General features: G+C 35.6%; 2 protein-coding genes across 5 annotated transcripts in view; one reads left to right on the forward strand and one right to left on the reverse strand.

Moving 5' to 3' along the window:
- The first annotated feature begins 3,111 nt into the window (after positions 1-3,111).
- On the forward strand, positions 3,112-11,538 carry LOC128155669 (zinc finger protein 2-like). Its single transcript, XM_052817489.1, has 8 exons — positions 3,112-3,342; positions 8,913-9,336; positions 9,436-9,554; positions 9,663-9,834; positions 9,954-10,123; positions 10,240-10,405; positions 10,618-10,701; positions 10,805-11,538. Exons 1-8 carry the CDS (start codon positions 3,148-3,150, stop codon positions 11,329-11,331), a joined length of 1,857 nt encoding a protein of 618 aa, XP_052673449.1. The 5' UTR covers positions 3,112-3,147; the 3' UTR covers positions 11,332-11,538.
- Positions 11,539-13,116: 1,578 nt separating this feature from the next.
- LOC128193054 (rho guanine nucleotide exchange factor 11-like) overlaps positions 13,117-18,712 on the reverse strand; it is a 53,547-nt gene continuing 47,951 nt past the window's right edge. For all 4 annotated transcript variants that reach the window (XM_052866249.1, XM_052866248.1, XM_052866250.1 and 1 more), the window contains 5 exons: positions 18,187-18,286; positions 17,374-17,468; positions 16,789-16,845; positions 15,454-15,676; positions 13,117-15,228 (listed from right to left, as the gene is read on the reverse strand). In XM_052866249.1, coding sequence (XP_052722209.1) covers positions 14,387-15,228; positions 15,454-15,676; positions 16,789-16,845; positions 17,374-17,468; positions 18,187-18,286 — 1,317 coding nt within the window. In that variant the 3' untranslated portion in view covers positions 13,117-14,386. The remainder of the gene's footprint in view (positions 15,229-15,453; positions 15,677-16,788; positions 16,846-17,373; positions 17,469-18,186; positions 18,287-18,712) is intronic.

Below are 18,712 nucleotides of genomic sequence, written 5' to 3' on the forward strand. Positions count from 1 at the left end.
TATTTTAAAGATTGAAAAATATTGCAAATAATAAAAATGGTTTATCTATAATCATGTGAAAATAATTCATTGATTTATATTGTATCTGAATTTCTGTGTAATATTAGTGAATCGAGAAAATGTGAATAATACTTTTTTTTTATATCTTCAAAAAAAAAACCAATTTGAATGCTTTTCTATTTGGGTAAAATGTACATGTAAACGATTATTTTATTTTAAGAAATCTGGATGCTAGAAATAAATATGATGATAATTTTTTGGTGTTAATTATGTAATATGATTGTCTAAATATTAGGGAAAATATATAAAATTGTAAATAATCAACTACATTTGTACATGTGTTTTTTTTATACTCAAATCTGGTTTAAAAGTATATAAATTATAATCGAAGAAAAGGAAACGGATCTTTCACTATATGTTACAAATGTACAGTGTATATTCATTAAGCTTGAGATAGTGTTTTCCTTTCCATTGTTGTTCGATACATATGGTTCAAAAGAGATGTCACAACCAATATCTAACCTGTGAAAATTTTATCGCACATACACTCTTAATTGTCCAAAAATACACGGAATGTCAGATTCCAAGTCCATTTTACGGTCCACGAGGTGTTTTCAAGTGTCAAAGTCTCGAAGAAGACATTATCACCCAGGGGCTAGGCGCTGGATCTCGGACCTGCCTCGCCCCGGCCGGGTGTAGATTTCACAGATCGATAATCTATAGATCTGACAGATCGATAGCAATATTGTTCATCTCATTAGCACTCTAATAGATTTATTGACCCCTTCTTTGTCATTACGAATTATTTTATTGCCTTCTCGTAATAGTGTGAAAGCGGAAATCGCACAATTAGAGAAAAACATATTTATTAGACTTTTTAAAATAAAAAATAGCTTATAATATCGTTACAATATTGACCCCTTCTTTGTCATTACGAATTATTTTATTGCCTTCTCTTAATAGAGTGAAAGCGGAAATCGCACAATTGGAGTAAAAAATTTATTAGCCTTTTTTAAAATAAAAAATAATCATTGCTTATATCGTTACAATTTTTATCAATAAACCCGAATTGACCCAAATGAATATGTAAATTGTCAAAACTCTGTTTTGATAAATAAATAAATTTTAATTTTGCTGGCATCAAATACACGTGCATAAAAATGTACTGATTTTAGTAGTAAAAATTTTATATACTTTCATTCCCTTAAAGTCTTGTTAACATTGTTTTGAATTGCTGAACCTTGGTATTTTTTTTATCGTTTTTCCTGCTAATGTCCAGCAGATCTGAGAGTCATGTTGAACACAGCTAGGATGGGTTTTTACCACACATTATGTTTCTCTCACCCGCTGCGGGTATCATTGTGCCCACGACAATGGCAGCAGTTTTTATTCTACAGCCTAAATCACTTTGAGAAGAAGAAAAATTGTTCACCCTCAAATCAGTAAAGTTCTGGGCTTGATTTTTCTCTTTATGATATCGGTCAGGCCGCGTGTGGCTCAAGGTATTTCTTTGTGGGTTTTTGCAGTATGTCAGGGGGGAGATGTCAGAGGCTTGTGTCAAATGATTGCGGCATTAACTCGTACGTAACTTAGAGCAGCCAGGCTGGTCCAAATTTATGGGGGTCACGCACAATGCAGTGTTTGTTCCCCCTCCCAGCGGGAGATTCTTGTGGGCATAGCTCACAGTGTGGTCAAGAAAATCCTCCCCGTCCTCCAGATTGGCCGTGGTGTGGATTATAGTTGCAATGAATTTAATCTTCATTTTTATTTGGGTTTTTAGCAGAAAATTTACTTTTTTTCACACTCGTTGACACCAACCTCCGTTTTTCTAAACTTACGAGATTTTTTTTAGGAAACAATTATAAAATATATTGCGACAGCCATTAGATATTTATTTAACTTGTCACCCTTTTTCTTTACGACCCCCATCCTTACCCCACCCCCGCAAAACAAAATAACGATTTTTAATTTCACAATCTAGCTATCAATCAAACATGCACAGAAGCAAAATTACGTGGTCAATTTGACTAAGATTTTAAAAAGCTTATATATTTTAGCATATCGTTTCGTAAATCGAATAAACAGATAATGAATAAATAATTCACAATTATGTATGTCAGAAGAACAACTGATTAACGTCATCTCAGCGCGCGCTGCAAGAACTGCATGTCATGACCTACAACTCTGCAGCTAACTGCATATTGATGAGGTGTCAATAAAAGTCAGTCTATCGAAATATAAAAAATTCTCGTTTTTGCTGTATATGTCTTGATGGGTAAAGAATAAATTATATATACATTGTACTTGTAACTTTTTGAGAAAAAATATCAAATAAAACAAAAACAAAAACCATACAGGAAATTAAAAAAGCGTAACCCATAAATTAGTGTAATTAAAAAGAGGTGATTGATAAAGGCATGTTTAATAAATCATTGAGTATTATGTTATTTTTTCTGTGATGATAAACAAGTATTTGTATTTTTTTTAGAAAAAGTATCCATCAATATGTTTTGGACAAAACATCAACAGATCAAAAGTAAAATTTTGGTGCAAAATATATGTTCAAGTCTTTGATTTAATGTTTTATTTTTTTTTCTTCTAAAAACCCAGTGAATTACAAGAATATTTCTAAAAGAGATACAATACTGAATGCAAGGGCAAGAGGTCGCTATCGCTGGCATTCAGCCGTCACAAATCGAAAGTGCCCCCTACAGCGCAAGCAACAAGTTGAAGTGAACTTGTTTGACCAATCAGAGGCCAGGATTTCGGATGCGGCCTGATTACGTCAGGGGGATAATGAACCACTACTGGACAGTGGTCACCGCTAATAATGAAGTAAGTTGGAGAGATAATTTTCCCTCTGGCGGACCTTTGACGCAGAATAAAAACTCACCGGAGGAAAACACGACTTGTCAAAACTTTTTGAGACTTTGAAAAGTGACCATTGAAACATCGGTCAAGAAGCGAAATTCTTTTTACATCTTAGCCCCATGTTCTCTCTTGGGCTTCAATCCATCGGGGCGAATAGCGAATTAAATTGATATCCGTCACTGCGCAAAAATGATGTCCAATTTAGTGAAACTTGCGTGATAGTAAAAAAAAAACAACCCTCTAGTGACACACCGTGGTATATAATTCAACAGGAGAATGGATACGTATATTCTGATCCCGGACGAGTTTGGGCTGGTGCTGACTCTTCATCCGAACCCCTGCAACATCCTGGAAATGTCCGTGGCGATCTGGAGCAATGACTTCGTTCCCCAAGGAACCTTCTTCTATCCGGACCTCGGGAAACTCCGCGTGGAGAAATTAGAGGTCTACTCCAAGCTTCCAGCAGATGATGTAAGTAATCTTTAAAAAAAATTTTTTTTATTATTTTCTTATACCGGTAATATTCTTTAAACTCATTCATCTTTAAATTGTTCTTTGAAATCTGTTTTTAAGTAACATTTATTTATTTTATCACAAAAATTATTTAGAATTTTAATTATAGTATTAAAAGTTTGATGGGGTACTTACAACTTTTTTTTTTAAATGATGGTTATATAGCTAAAATTTGTTTACAAATGGTAAATGCTGTATCTTATATGAAATCATTTCCGCATGTACATGTATATTGCAATGCGATTGACATTTGAGTTTTCGTAGAAAAAAAATTCCACTAGAAATAAGTATAAGGTTATATATAAAATATTTGCGATAAGTAGATATCTTTTAATACAAAAATAAAGATTCACAACAGTGGGCCAGATTAATTTCATTGCTACATTTGTTCCTCTAGAATATCTTTAAGTCTTCTTAATGAATTTATATCTGGAATGAAAAGGTCATAATTCACGTAAAGAATCGGTATGAAAACTCGCGATTCCTGCTTACATAATATTTCACATAAACTAATATATCACATTTCAATATCAATAAGCACAACTGAAAAGTTTCCATGTGCCGCCTGTTTGAAATAAAAGGTGAGAAGAAATGCATCGGATGCCTAGCGCATAGTTACGATAAACATGCACACAGTGCGTCTCTTTGAAGTACACCAGTACGCATCCGAAAACAAAGTCGCCGATTTTATTGCGATAACACGCGAAATGTGACGTATGTGTAAGAAACTTGCGCAAATGACGCAACCTGCACGGTTTCTAAATTATCCTAAGTGTTGTCAAGTAATTACTAATCACATCGGAAGTCGTTAAGGGGGGTTAATATCTTAACATCAAAAGATTTCCTTTTAAGATGGGAAAATGGGGGTCTGATATCATAAAGAGTTTCCTCTTGTTCCTTTCGATAAAGCATCCGAAACGTCAAATCTGTATCTCTCTCAAGCTTTTGTAGTGACCTGAAGAATTTCATTTGTTTTATTAAAATGAGGAATATTTACCCCCCCCCCTCCCAAAAAAAAAAGAAAGAAAAGAAAATGAAATGAAAATGTTTGTAGAGGTGAAAATCAACTCAGGATATAGATGCACTGAATTTGTTTTGATATAAGATTTTTCAATGATCATTTTAATAACAGCTTTGCAGAGATTTAGAAAGTAATATCAAATCAAACTGATAATTTAAAAATACGTTTTTTAAATATATATTTGATAAAGGTAATTGTATTATGTTATATTTATATAGGTTACCTCTATAAAAAAAAATATTTATCTAAATAAGAATAAAACTAATATAAAGATGTGGTCTACGGATATAAGTGTCTTGTAATTAAGGGATAAATAAACGACCCCTTCAATTTGAGTGTAAAAATTCTAACCCCTGCTTCGAAAATAAAAAAACCAGATCCCAGAAAAAAGTGTCGGCCCTAACAGGCCCTGAGAGAGGGCCCTAGTGCTGACACAAATCCTTAGCGCCTGTGTTAAGTGTTTGTGACGTAATCCGGACAGGGGGATCACTAAATCCCTAACGCGATCCCCGTAATCAGTGTCTGAACCCCACACCTGACCCCGCGATGGGGAAGCGGGCTCAAGTGTTTCTTGACAAATATTGTCTTTTGGACGGAAGTTGGAAGTCGTTGACATAAATCTGTTTTTGTCGCGTGTGTTGCGATATTGTTCTAGCAGACTTGTTAACTGTTTGTGAAACCTATCGTAAATCTGGCGTGTGTCTGATAGGTGATTGAGCGCCAAAACGGACCACACAGCATCATTTTATTAGACTTTTATATCAAAAACTTACATTTTTTTTTACTTTTCTTGATAGAGATAAACGCCGTTACAATTTACGATACTTACAGTTGTGAACTGATTCCAACAAATTTCTTTTTTTTTTTTACAAGAAAAAAAAACTACAACTTTTCAAAGTATTTCTTAAATCACTTCGTCGTTTATTTAAAACAATTTATCGCCTTTTTCAAGTATTTGATATTTGACTAAGTACCGGTAATAGCTTAGTTGTATAGTTGTATACTCATCATAAACATATAAATACTTCTTGTTTTCTTTTGCCCGAGCTTCGTAAAGACGGGTAGTTGTGAAGTGCGGTCTATGGGTGTCTATTTTGTCGCCTTTCTATTTGGGCTACCTTTCTGGGTATTTATTAAGCGCTTCCTTTGATATCAGAAGAGAAAATCAACAATTGTATTCCGGACAATTGTGACAACGGCACGATTCTCCTTTGATCAAGGTGAAATTTCAATTATAGAGAGGCGCATCGTTCAAGCGGCAGTCACAATACAAAGTTTGTTTATTTGTTGGTAATGTTTATTTATTTAGTTGTGTCAAGTTTTGTTCGATACAAATTCTAGACTCTAAACGCATAGGTTAGAAAATAAATGTAGATTTTGTTTGTATCCGTGTCTCACCGAAGAAACGAATTCGCCTATTTCTATTAAAAAAAAAACATCGAAAAATTTCGTTTTAGGGCTTTTTTTCAAAGCTTTGTGTTTTTATTAAGTATGTAATTTTCACCGTCAGTATTACATATGTAAAATTCTTTATTCTTTACAAAAATCTTATGCACGTGCAAAATATTGACCAATAAAAAGCCATTATTGCTCTCAATTTGTTATCCCTCTCGGGGGAGGATAGTTCAAATATTTTTCTATCTTGTTCAAAGGCAAGACCCCGAGTAACGGAACTACCTGTTAACAGTTATGTTGTAAACGCATTGAATAATTACGCTAATTAGATCTACAGTTATAACAAATTCTAAACACGGCTCCCCGGCGCTGCATTACTGACCAATGACGGATAGGGAAAAGCGGGCGCCGGGGTGCGCGCTATGGGGGCCCCACGGCTTAGTCCGAGCGCCGTGTGATATGAATGGTTCCCGTAAAGGAACAAGTGTTTGCCCTTACAGCGGGGTGGTATTTTCTACAAATAAAAGTGTTTTTCATTAGTACTAAAGCACAATCAAGATCTCGTCAGTTTTCGCCCGGTTTCGATAAATTGACCCACTGAGAATGTCTGACCATTGAAAACTGGGAATAGACTGTTGTTCACAATTATTTTACTCCATTGTATTGAACCTCCTCATGAATTCTAGACACAAAGAAGGAAAAAGGGTGCAATACTTACGTTGAAAATTACATACTTAATAAAATCACAAAGCTTTGAAAAAAAGCCGTAAAACGAATTCGTTTCTTGGGCCAAAAGACAACTGCTCTTTTACGAAAAAGCTTAAAACACAACTTGCAATAGTTCTATGGAAAGAAAAATTCCTATTTTTTCCCGCTCTATCCTTTTAATCTTTAAAAAAAAAAAAGTTTGGGGATGAGAAAGTCCAGCACTAATCCGTTTTTCGGCCACGTGGAGCAATAAGTTAATGATTAATAAAATGTTGACAAATTGCGATAAGCTGTGAACATCGCAACAAGGAAGGTGATATCGCTAATCAGATAAAGAGAAGATTGCGGGTCTGAGCTCCTAGGAGTGAATTACATATGTAAACAGGTTAAAATGAACGAGGCCTCGTCGATGACGGGCGATAAACGGAGGCAGCTGCCAAAAGATAGAGCCCCAACAGTTGTAAACCAGCCCCCATTTGCAGATCTCAAGAGAATTCAAGAAACTAGAGGTGTGAAATCGGAACTTTTTATTAGAGGCCAATTTTTGTAGGGAGTTAAAATCTGGTTGTTATCACTTTTTCAAATCTACTGATTATTAAAATATTTAGGAATGAGAGTATTTTAACGAGTAGTTTTTTTGAGCATAATTATTGAATCATAAATTCGACGCATCAGAATACCCGCTGGGGAAATATTCTCTATGAAATAATATCAAAAAATTATACTTTGAATTGAATGTATCAGGTATCAATATCCGAAATTGGTAAACTCTAATATCGCTTTTAGTCAAAATCATCGAGAGCAATATACAGGCAGAGCAGAGGAACCGCCGACTGTGGCTTAACGGAAGGCCTCTTTGCTACTTTATTGTTCCAAGAAAAAGCCAATAAGCCGCGCGCAACTTTTAACATAATTGCTCACTCAACTTCAAGTGTAAAATCTATTATTCCCATTTAGGACTGGGTGATATTGTCCTCTTAATTTGGTAATAACGAATCATTACAATTTAATCAAATGGTTCGGCCAATGGTGAAAATCACTTCTGATCTCCTTTAAAGAAGAGCTCGCGAATTGTTGGATGGGCGATTTAATTGGACAGATGATGTAACCATTAGTAACCTGGGGTGAAGCATCATGGCTGACTGATAATTCACCCCTAGGAGTTACATTTCAAAGAGAGAATCAAAAGGCTGAATACTGGCTTTCTCAAATGGTCATATGGTGTTTTCAAAAATAAATTTTTCTTAAGGTCCACAATACTTGAATTGCATAATGGATGATGGTCCATCTGTGAGTCTATGCGAGCAAAGACATAACCTGTTATTTATGTCTCTTATGCGAGGCACCGCTGAATACATTTTGTCTTACTTGAATTGTTGGAAGTCACACACACGATGCTCTGTAAAAATGACTTTAAAATTTCAAAACCCAAATATATCAATGCAACAACAGAAACTCTGTTTATAGTTGCCCTTGAAATTATATAGATAGATAAAATAAGAAATATTGCGGTAGAAAATTATAAACTATGAAGATTTTATTTATTTCTAAAATTGCTTGTCTTTACCAACGTATATTTTAATGGTAAATAGATCAGATAAAAAAAAAAGAAAAAGAAAGAAAAAAAAAAACGCAACCCATAATATTGAAAATAAGCACCCCATTTTTCAAAACTGGGGGGAAAAAATAGGCAAAATATACCCGAAAACTTAAAAAGTGGTATCAGACCAGAGGTCAAGTTGGCGCTCGTGTGCATTGCGCAAGACAAGAGGCACCGTCGCGATGCTGCACGTGTCTGGGATGACAGAAGGTTAACAGGGACATCTGTTACGGGGGAGACTCGCCCTTCACTCTCACTATTATCACATAATAATAGAGGATCACCCCCTAAACACTTTAGTCTAATTGATTCGCGTGGCGGGGACCCGACTTCTGAACCCGAGCGTATAATGTACTGTCTAATCAAGAGGCCGGAGTCTTCAAACCAAAGCTGAAAACGTGTAATACAATGTTTGAATTGGAATATTTCTGTTCAGGAGTCGTGAAATTGAATTTGATTTGAAGTTAACAGGTTGATAAACTATTCAAACGCGTGACAATGGATTTCCTGCACTTATTATTCTTGGCTATGGTCAGACCATCGCACGTTAACGACCTTTTGAATATCTCTCGTGTTTTATTATTCGCAAATGTCCATCGTTTTCCCATTTTTCAACAGAAGTAAAAATAAATCTTTTTACACTTTGTAATGCATTTGAATTTAGTGACGCATTCAATACATGTTTGTGACACAACTGACATCGAATTACTATTTTTTAAAACTTTATATCATTACAGTAAAACATACACGCATTCTTGCCAAATTGTGCGTATTATAAAGTGATATGTATCTATTATTGTACAGGTTCGACACAGATTTGGTTGCCAGGACGACATCCTAAATGTGGAAGGCAAAGAAGTTCGCCGATGCAACTGGGTCCGATTTTGCAAATCATCGGACAAGCTAGAACTCTCCAACATTTTTGCTTCGTGTTCGGAAGGGAAAATCACCTACCAGACACTGCGTGCAATAAAACCCAACGATGAAATTGTCGTGTTCTTCAACCCTTCTTCTGTACAAAGTGACCAGAACATAAAACAAGAAATTGTCGGAGATTCTGAACATTCTATCGTCGCTAATAATGATGATAATGATGAGGAAGAAGAGGAGGAAGAAATTGACGTCGTGGACTTCAGTCCTGAAGATGATAAGGAGACAGTGACAACAGATAAAGAACAGAATCATCTAGACCAAACAAAATCAGAGTTCAACAGTTCTTCAGAATCAGGTAGATTTTCTTCACAATTGCAAATACATGGATTCCGAATTTCAAAAGGTTGATTTGTTTGAAAGTCGAGATTCTAAAATATTTTTTGTTTGTTTACAGCAAGAAGCGAAAAATTGTTCTTCACGTCTCCGACAATATCCTCGTCACTCTTGACGTCACCTATTGCCAGAGCAGACGACTGTCCTTCAAACGTCAGCGGAAGTGACGACCAAATAAGTGTAAGTTATAAAAATAAATTGTACAGAAAATGGATGCATCTTTAAATTAAAAAAATGACCCGTAAATAATGCACACGTTTCTGATTTTGAATTTTTTTTAATTGATAGATAAAATTGGAGTGTTCCGAGTCAGATATTACAAACAGTAGTCCAGAACAGATGGTTCCCAGCGAAAGACCAATTAAAAGAAACAGAGAAAGAACGTGGCTTCCTTGCGAAATATGTGGAAAGAAATTTGACCGTCCTTCGCTTCTTAAGAGACATATGAGAACACACACAGGTATGTTATTCTGGAATAAATGTCCTGGTGTTTATGGTTTTATTTTCTTGACGATTAGGAACTATTGTTGGCAACGTTGTTGACATATGTTTAATTTAAGTCAATGTTTTCTTTTTTAGGAGAAAAACCTCACGCATGCGATGTGTGTGGAAAGGCGTTCTCAACTTCATCGTCCCTAAACACACACCGACGCATCCATAGTGGAGAAAAGCCGCATGTGTGTAAAGTGTGTGGAAAGCGTTTCACCGCGTCTTCAAATCTCTACTACCACAGAATGACGCATGACAAGGTAAAACTACCTTAACTTTCATACTTACTTATATTACACACACAATGAATATCTTCACTATATTTATACCAGTTTGAGTAACAATAGGATTAAAACATTGCGTTCTTTATTATCAGGAGAAGCCCCATAAATGTACCCTGTGCTCCAAGTCCTTCCCAACACCGGGTGATCTTCGCAGCCACATGTACGTCCATAACGGGTCCTGGCCCTTCAAGTGCGAGATTTGCCACAGGGGATTCAGCAAGCAAACGAACCTGAAAAACCACGTTCTGCTTCATTCTGGTAAGTTTATCTGCAGAATTCAATGACCGGGAACCAGTTTATCAGAAAGTTTTCACGGCTCCATATATTCCGTAGTCTCTTGGTCGTTAACATTCCCTCTAATGTTCAGCTGGGTTTCGGTCAGCGACGAAATAGGGCATAGTTAGCATAACTGGCGCATATTTTATGCTTTGTATCCAAATATCATCTAATCCATCCTCTCTTTATTGTAGGAGATAAACCACACGAATGCATTCTTTGCGGGAAGAAATTCGCCCTTCAGTGCAATTTGAAAACTCACATGAAAACTCATGAAGGTATTTACTCTTGCAATGAGGAATTTCTTAGATGGCGTTTGACTTATTTCTTTGAAAACGCCTGATATATTTGAAATTTCACCTGTTTGTTTTAATTTTACAGCTTCAACTATGCAAGATAACTGCATCAAATGCGGAAAGTCATTTGTTCCAAACCAGAGTTCCCCAAAGCGAGTGTGCACGCAGTGTCTAAAAGTCAAACCGGATGATGCAGAGAACGGTCCAAAGAAGAGGCGGATCACTGACTTCAGCATCTCCAGACTGACAGAAACCACGCCCAGAAAGTCCTCCTCCTTCACTCCGTACAGACCAAACAAGTCCCCCGGCAGTGAGGGACAATCTCCTTTCCCGAGTCCGGAGTTTCTCCACTCGTCTCCGTACTCCCCCAAACTGATCCCGCCACCTTTTGGACACTCGTTGTTATCGCCTCTACAACAGACTAACGTTTTAGCAAACACCGTCCATTTCTCTCACGCCTTGATGTCTCCCTTCCATCCACGTTTTTTCCAAAGTAGAGGCACCGGAAGTCTACCCAAACCGTTATTTGGGAACGACCTTTCGCCCGGAAGTGAAACGTCGTTTTCTCGGGTGCCGTGGTCCGGATCTCTGTCTCACCACCAAGGCTTCTGATCCGATTTACAATTGTATCTTTATATGTATGTGTGAGAAAATTGTATTATTACGTACATGTATCTGCATTATTGCAATGCCGTCCATGCCTTGTGCACTCTCTACGCAAGTGATAACTATCTGTCTCTGATATTTTACTTTGTTTTTCTTAATTTCTATCTGTACATAGTCCCAAGATAAATAATTTAATAAATATATCACAAATTTTGTATAGAGTTCTGTTATATATATATCTTAAATTTCTTTTGGGTTTTGTTAAAATCATTCATTAATGAACGTTATGAAATGCGTTCAGTCGTGGACTTCTAATGACTTCCCTGGAGGGTCGTTATTCTCTCGCTTGATGGCCATTGAGGCGCGTGGTTTATGTTAGTCAGCCCCAACACTCGGACAGAATGATGAAATGTTCGAAAATCTCCAGGTCATGAAAATCTGGAAAACCAGCCTGTTTTACAGCAGACTATATTGTGCTCCAATTTGTTTCGGTCCATTCAGAGCCGAGTGAAAGCTTCTGTATTGTTTCTGATTCACATTAATAGACAAACCTCATGGCAGTAAGTCACTCTACCGCTGTAATTGTAACAATTTGTCACTCCACTGCTGTTATTGTAACAAAGTATAAAGTTATACAAATAACGACTCTGGATACCAACTCCTTTAAAAAATTCAAAGAATGTGGGCGCTTAAGATGTAGATTCGGCAGGAATCTGGGCGCACAAGGAGAGTGAAAATTTCATCAATTAATTTTGAATATTTTTCGAATTATAACCGTTATTTGGTTTCTGTTGGATGTGGAATGAGTGGAAAAATATTTGAAATGCAAAAGGTTTTATTATAATATGGGTCTAAATATAGCAACACGATGCAATTCATGCAAAATCCTACTTATTTACAACTGTTTTTAAATGATTTTGTTGTCTCTGGGTCTTCTCTCCACAAATTTGAAACGTGTAAAGGTAACATATTTCAACATTAAAAATGTCGCATTTTAAAAAAAGATGGAGAGATGACCCAGAGATGACTAATTATGTACTTTTCAAATTATTTTTTGAAGGATAAAAAACAAAGTCCATTGATATGACAGTGGTGTTTCAAACAGTACTTTATAGAGCATATATTGACAAGTCTCCGTGGCTCAGTGGTTTCGTCCTGGATTTAGTGAATACATACATTCAGTGTTTTGGGTTCAAATCCAACTGGTGGTCTTTTTAAAAAAAATTAAACTTTTTTGTTTTAAATGTATGTTATTATAACATGATGTTGAATTATAATATACCGGTATATTTTAATTTGTTTTTATTGATTTCTAGATCTGCTGTATGAACACTATAAAAAAATTCTTTTCTTATTACTAGTTTTTTAGGATAACACAATACATGTATAACTTCATTAAATAATGTTTTCATTAACATTTCCAACTAGTTATCGGTTAACCTCTTATTGCCATTTTTTGAAAGCTTTGTGAGTTTTTTAATAACCGGAATAGCCATGTACTTCCACTCTCAACATAATATATTTTTGTTGAAACCTGTACATAGCCTTTCGAGGTTATAGACATTTAAATCCCAATTGATTCGTGTCGAGGATTCCTGCAAACTTACAATCTTGTGCGCTCACTTTCTTTGACTAATCTTTCATAAATCAGTTTTAAATTTACTCTATGATAATATGCTGAAGAATTTTTTTAATTCAATGACAGCATCAAATCTAATGGATAAGTAACCCGGTAAACCTTAAAAATTTCTAATTGTTTTTTGAAAAAGTCAGAACAAAAGAAAAATCAAATCGAGTTTTAAAGTTTTTATTATTTCTGGAGTCAATATTATAGATTTTTTCAACATAAATCTTTTGCTTTACACGACCCCATAGTTTACAGTACTTTTATCTGTGCATTTTAATGATTGCATTAATTTTTTAACTAGATGATGTCACGTGACCATCAAAATATGAAGTCACATGACCAAGATGTGAAAAGAGCTAAAGCTTTAGCATGGCACCCAAGTTTTTGTATCAAATGAACATATTTGAGAGAAAAGGGGAAAAAAAATCACCTGAATTAATGTACATGTAGTTCTACTTGCATTATTTGAGAAATGATATGAAGAAGACCGAATTACAAACTTCTGATACAGATCAATTCAGCAACAGCAGCAATTCACATAATATATACTATATAATTTTTTTCTAAGCTCATAAGGCAGTTTTTTAAGACCATTACATTGTAATTCAGCGACAACCATTATTACGGTATAACAGAAATCTAGAGTTCACTGATACAAAATGAAACCTGATATGCCAATCTTGAGCACTCTTTCATTCAAGCACAAGAAAAAAAAATTCCCAACATTAGTAGCTGTTCATACATTATATAAAAAGCTTTGCAATAGAAATTAAAATAAATGTATTGCACCTTAGAGTTGGCCTCAAGTTTCAAACTTGAGGGGCCTTTACTGAAAGAATAACAATATAAACTGATGCCTCAAATAAATGTTCACAGCTGCAAAAAAATGAATTGGTAATGATATTAATGAGAATCAAGAATATTCATGAAGGCTAGCTTTTGACATTTGCATATGTTTAAAATGCAGACACACAGTTGCAGTGTATGAATACAATGTACAGACTGTAAACATTTATCCTATCTTAAGTAACATCAGAGACAACCATAACATAAATAAATATGCAACATCTTCCTTATAACAAAAAAAAAAGTACATTCATATATATATATATATAATATACTCATTATTTATAATATGCTATAATTACGTGCATCAATCTCCTGTTTTCTTGTTAATTCTTTATATAACTAATTTCCATTATAATATCTTCTCCGTCTATTACTAGCTGTACAGAGGAATGAGTAAAGGAAACATTTCTAACAGTCAACTCACAAGCTAACTGCCCCTCTCAAAAAAAAAAAAAAAACAAAATGAAAAAACACAAATAGTCAACAAAAACAAAGGGACATAAACTGAGAATGACTCTTAATCACATCCAAGAATTGAATGTAGCACTTATCACAGAGTGAGACAGAAGTAGATCTGGATTAATGCTATACAGGAGAGCCACTGTCTCCCCTGTTGTCTGTTGTATTTGTAGATTCTACATGATTTTCATTGTCATCGTTGTCCAGGATTTTCTCCTCGGACTTTTCCATCGGTTTGTCCTCAATGATTTGGCTGTTTTCACTGTCCTCCTCAGTCACCTCCTCTTGTGGCTGTTTGTCAGCAGTTTCCGGATCCGATTCTGCCCCCTCTTTTCCGACGTCGGTTTTCTCTTGGTCCGTGATTTCCTCCTTTGTTTTTTCACTAGTTTCCTCCTCGTTATTAGTCCTTTCTTGAACACCCTCCCTGATTTCTGATTGTGTTTCCACAGCATCCACGTAATCATCGTTACTGAAACGTCTCTCTTCCTCCGCCTTTTTCTCCTCTGAAAGCCCTCCTGGGTCCTCACATGAATTTTCTGTGGGAGGAGCATCAGCACTTTGCTCCTCCTTCCTCATGTCCTTGCATTCAGTGTCACTTTCCTCGGAATGAACAACATCCTTCTGATTGGAGGGGAATTCCGTGACTTCTTCTGTCACCTCCTCAATGAGATTGATCTCTGCCTTCTGAACTCCATCCTTGACTTGGACCTCCTCTTCTGTTTCCTCAGATTTGGTGTCCTCGGCACCGGTTAGTGCCTCCTCAGGGACACTGGGAGGTTCCGGCTCCTCCATGAACTCCTCTACAGGTGGCTCAATCTCTGTCAGAGACTGGGTGTCAGACTCAGCAATTTCCTTTGGCAGATTGGTAGGCTGGGAGACCTCGGGTTCTGTGGCCTCAGGGTCAACATCGAAATCATCAGGTACATCTATAGTGTCCACTTCTCCCTCATTATGATCCGACTGAACATCTGTAAAACCAATATACAATCAATCTATTATATTTGTGCAAAAAAATAACCAGTGAATGAATTCTATTTCTTTCTGTTCCTTTTAGGGGGAAGTAAGTGTTTGGGAGGAGGGGGGGGGGGGGGTTTAGCCCTGTGTGTGGTGATGGGGGTAGGCCACCTACTATATACACTGATTAGGTCAGACCTCTGCAACCTATCTCTTTACATTAGGGGACTTTTTCTTACCTTGCATGTCATCCTCCTCAGTATTGGCTACAGCCTCAGTGTCCGAGTATGATGAGGTGTCCGAAATAAAGCTCTGAGGCCGGCCCTGTGTGGGGGCGAGGCTCATTACATTGGAGCCCGACACCCTCCTCTGGATCTCCCTCAGCATGTTTAGCTCGTCCTGAGCAGCCTTCAGCTCCAGGCGAAGTCGCTCCCGCTCATCATCCCTGCTATTCACCACAGCCTGAGAAAATAGAGGAAAAAATTACAATCAAAAAAGGTTATAAATAACAATTTTCTTTTCTTAATTCAAAGTTATTTATCAGGCTCTTATAAAGGTTATTATTTCTCTCCAAGAATAATATATTATAACCACATCAAGATGAAAACTGTTATTATTAGAAAATCTCCACTTCAACACCAACAAAACAATTGAATGATTGTTTCATTAACCACTCTCCAACATGCAATACATTGAAGGAATGAACACTTGCTATCGCAGGAGTTACACACCTTTGCTCCATTAAAATAAATCACTAATTGAAATTTTTGTTAGTGTCTACTCAGCATTTGATCACTACAAATTCATTTCTGTGAATTTTATACATATGCATGTACTACATCCTGTGTGAAGGAATGAAAATAAAATATATATACAATCCCAATATATGAATAAAAAACATGTTAATTCTACAATGTATATAAAGTAAAATATTAAAGTAGTAAACTACAAAATTTTCATCCCAAGTTGTTATCTAAATGTAGTATAGTAAAATGAAAACTATAAAAGCGCAAGTAATCGAAAGCTGCAGTAACAACTGTTCTAGTACTGTAAATAGTACTCTAAGATTACCCAACAAGAAATTATTAATGTTATTGTAAAAAAAATTACCGGTAATATTTACATTTTTCAATTTAATTTATAACAAATTTATCTACCATTGTCAATCTTTTCATATATCTTAGGTCTGTAAAAAGTTATCACTTAAGCCTTAGGAACAAAAACTGTGCAGGCATGCACAAATCTTAAAGCATGTCTTTAACCGCAGGGGAAAATTAAACTGCATGCAAGCTCTTTTTTTTTTTTTTGGTAATTTCAGAACCGAAACAAACTTAATTATTTACTAACATTGGGAGTTTACATGAATCAATACCCCCCCCCCCCCCAAAAAAAAAAAATGGTAATGAAAACATATTCTCTTGGAATTTTTTTTTTTTTAATAAAAGTGAAAAAATTAACCTGGTATACCGGTACATGAATTAACAACTCATGCAGCAAATCTAAAATAAGTCTAGTAAACGAAGCATAATGTCCACACACAAAAAAAACCAACCAACTAGTTATTATTGACTCACTGAGGAAGAAGCAGGGCTTTGCCCCGCATTTAGCGCTGCATACTGTCTGGTTTTTTCCTGAAAGTCACCCAACACAGCAAATGTTATCAAACTTGCAACGACGGTAACATAACAGCGATTATATCAAAGGTGCATCTAGTATGTACAAGTAACAACAGATAGATGCCAAGGAACTTTAAAAAAAAAAGAGGCGAAATATTTACCACTTAACACAAAACCACTTTTTAATTTGACTTCAAGTTTATACATGTACTAGAAAGGATATTAACTGTCATTCCATTCCTGTGTAATTTTCATAAATAAAAAAGATTGTGTATCATTACACTTCTAACACTTCAAAAAAATTTATCAAAAAAAAGTTTATAGTGGCAAATATAACCCTATCAGCAATGTACTATCCTATATAGTCACAACATCGAAATGTATACACATCCTAAAGATCTGCAGTCTTAGCAGGGTACAACATATATAAAACGCTGTGTATAATGAGGCGTGTCTGCATTAAAATCACATCAAAACCTAGCTCTGTGGCTACAATACAGAACGCCGTTGCTAATGTCAATGAAAGCCGGCTATAATACCTACCAGCAGATTGGTGAGAATCTGGTTCATGCGGTTGGCCATTTCCCGTAGTTTCTCCATTGGAATTGGCATTTTCAGATCTTTCTCTGCTAGTCCAGCTAAAAAACAAAGGGAAATTACCTTAAGTTTATGCATTTTTATCTCGATTTCATATTTGTATACATGTGTGTATTCATTTTATACTTTGATTTAAATTTAAATAAAAAAAAAAAAGAGAGCGATATGTTTTTTGTCTACCACTTTACTTATTGAAAGCATTGCAGCGACAGTCAGAAACAGAAGAAAGAAGCGGTTAGACAGTTGGACACAGAAAACCATAACAAAATATCTCTCTAGAAGCACTTTAACCAAAACAGATATTTTACCAAATTTTTTACCCATGCTACTGTTGAATTTTCAAAAGAATATCGTATAAACTGTAGGTACATTGTATAGGTGTAATGAATATACAGAAAATTACATTCCTGTTACATGTACATGTATAACCAAACATGTAATCTGCATTTAAAAATGCTAGGAAACGAGATTTATATTGACTGCTAATTATAGCACAGAATAAAAGACTACAAATTGTCATAATGATGTTTAATAAACTGCAAAATTCTTAAAGGTACAAAATAAAATGTATCTGAATACATCAAAAAGTGTCAATCAAATGTCCAAAAAATTAATACCCAATGGACCCTTTGAAAAAAAAAAATCCATGCTTAAAAAACTGCAAGCTACTGAAGGCAAAACAACAAACAAAGACACACAGACAGACGGACGGACAGAGAGACAAAGCATGCAGACATATAAGACCGGAGTAAAACATACATTCAGCATTGTTTAACAAAACCAAACATTGCTGGGTCTGCTCAATGAGGGCCAGTAGGTTGTCGCTGGTGTCAGCATTCTCCGGCATCTCCTCCACCATCTACAACGAAAACCACACCCTTTTTTGGTTTTTGTTTCTGACAGATACAATGGTAAAATAAAAACGTAGCTGTACGTATATATATATTGGACATTGAAATCTAAGCTTTATAATGCCTCGATCATCATCTGTGTTTTTTAATACATTTATATTAAAGCCCTTTACAATGTTTTTGAGCCACTTTGTTCTGAGTTGATCATCAATGAAAAAAGGCAATACAATTATATGTAAATCTTGTTCCTGGACACAAAATGCAAATAATGCACAGGGATAAACAGAACACTCTGTTTGACCAGAAATATATTTTTCTCAGCATTTCATACATGGCAGATTCTTTGACTATAAGCTGGGAAATCCGATCATCATAAAATACACATTATATTACCAGAGCTGTAAATTTTGTATATCTTTTCACCAAAACCAAAA

This window comes from Crassostrea angulata, chromosome 7 (assembly GCF_025612915.1).
Source record: "Crassostrea angulata isolate pt1a10 chromosome 7, ASM2561291v2, whole genome shotgun sequence".
NCBI lineage: Eukaryota > Metazoa > Mollusca > Bivalvia > Ostreida > Ostreidae > Magallana > Magallana angulata.

Excerpts from the sequence above, each read along its gene's own strand:
- LOC128155669 (XM_052817489.1), top strand. The coding sequence starts at position 3,148 with ATGGATACGTATATTCTGATCCCGGACGAGTTTGGGCTGGTGCTGACT. Across the intron at positions 9,835-9,953 it reads ACATATGAGAACACACACAG|GAGAAAAACCTCACGCATGC; the intron begins GTATGTTATTCT and ends TTTCTTTTTTAG. Across the intron at positions 10,124-10,239 it reads ACAGAATGACGCATGACAAG|GAGAAGCCCCATAAATGTAC; the intron begins GTAAAACTACCT and ends CTTTATTATCAG.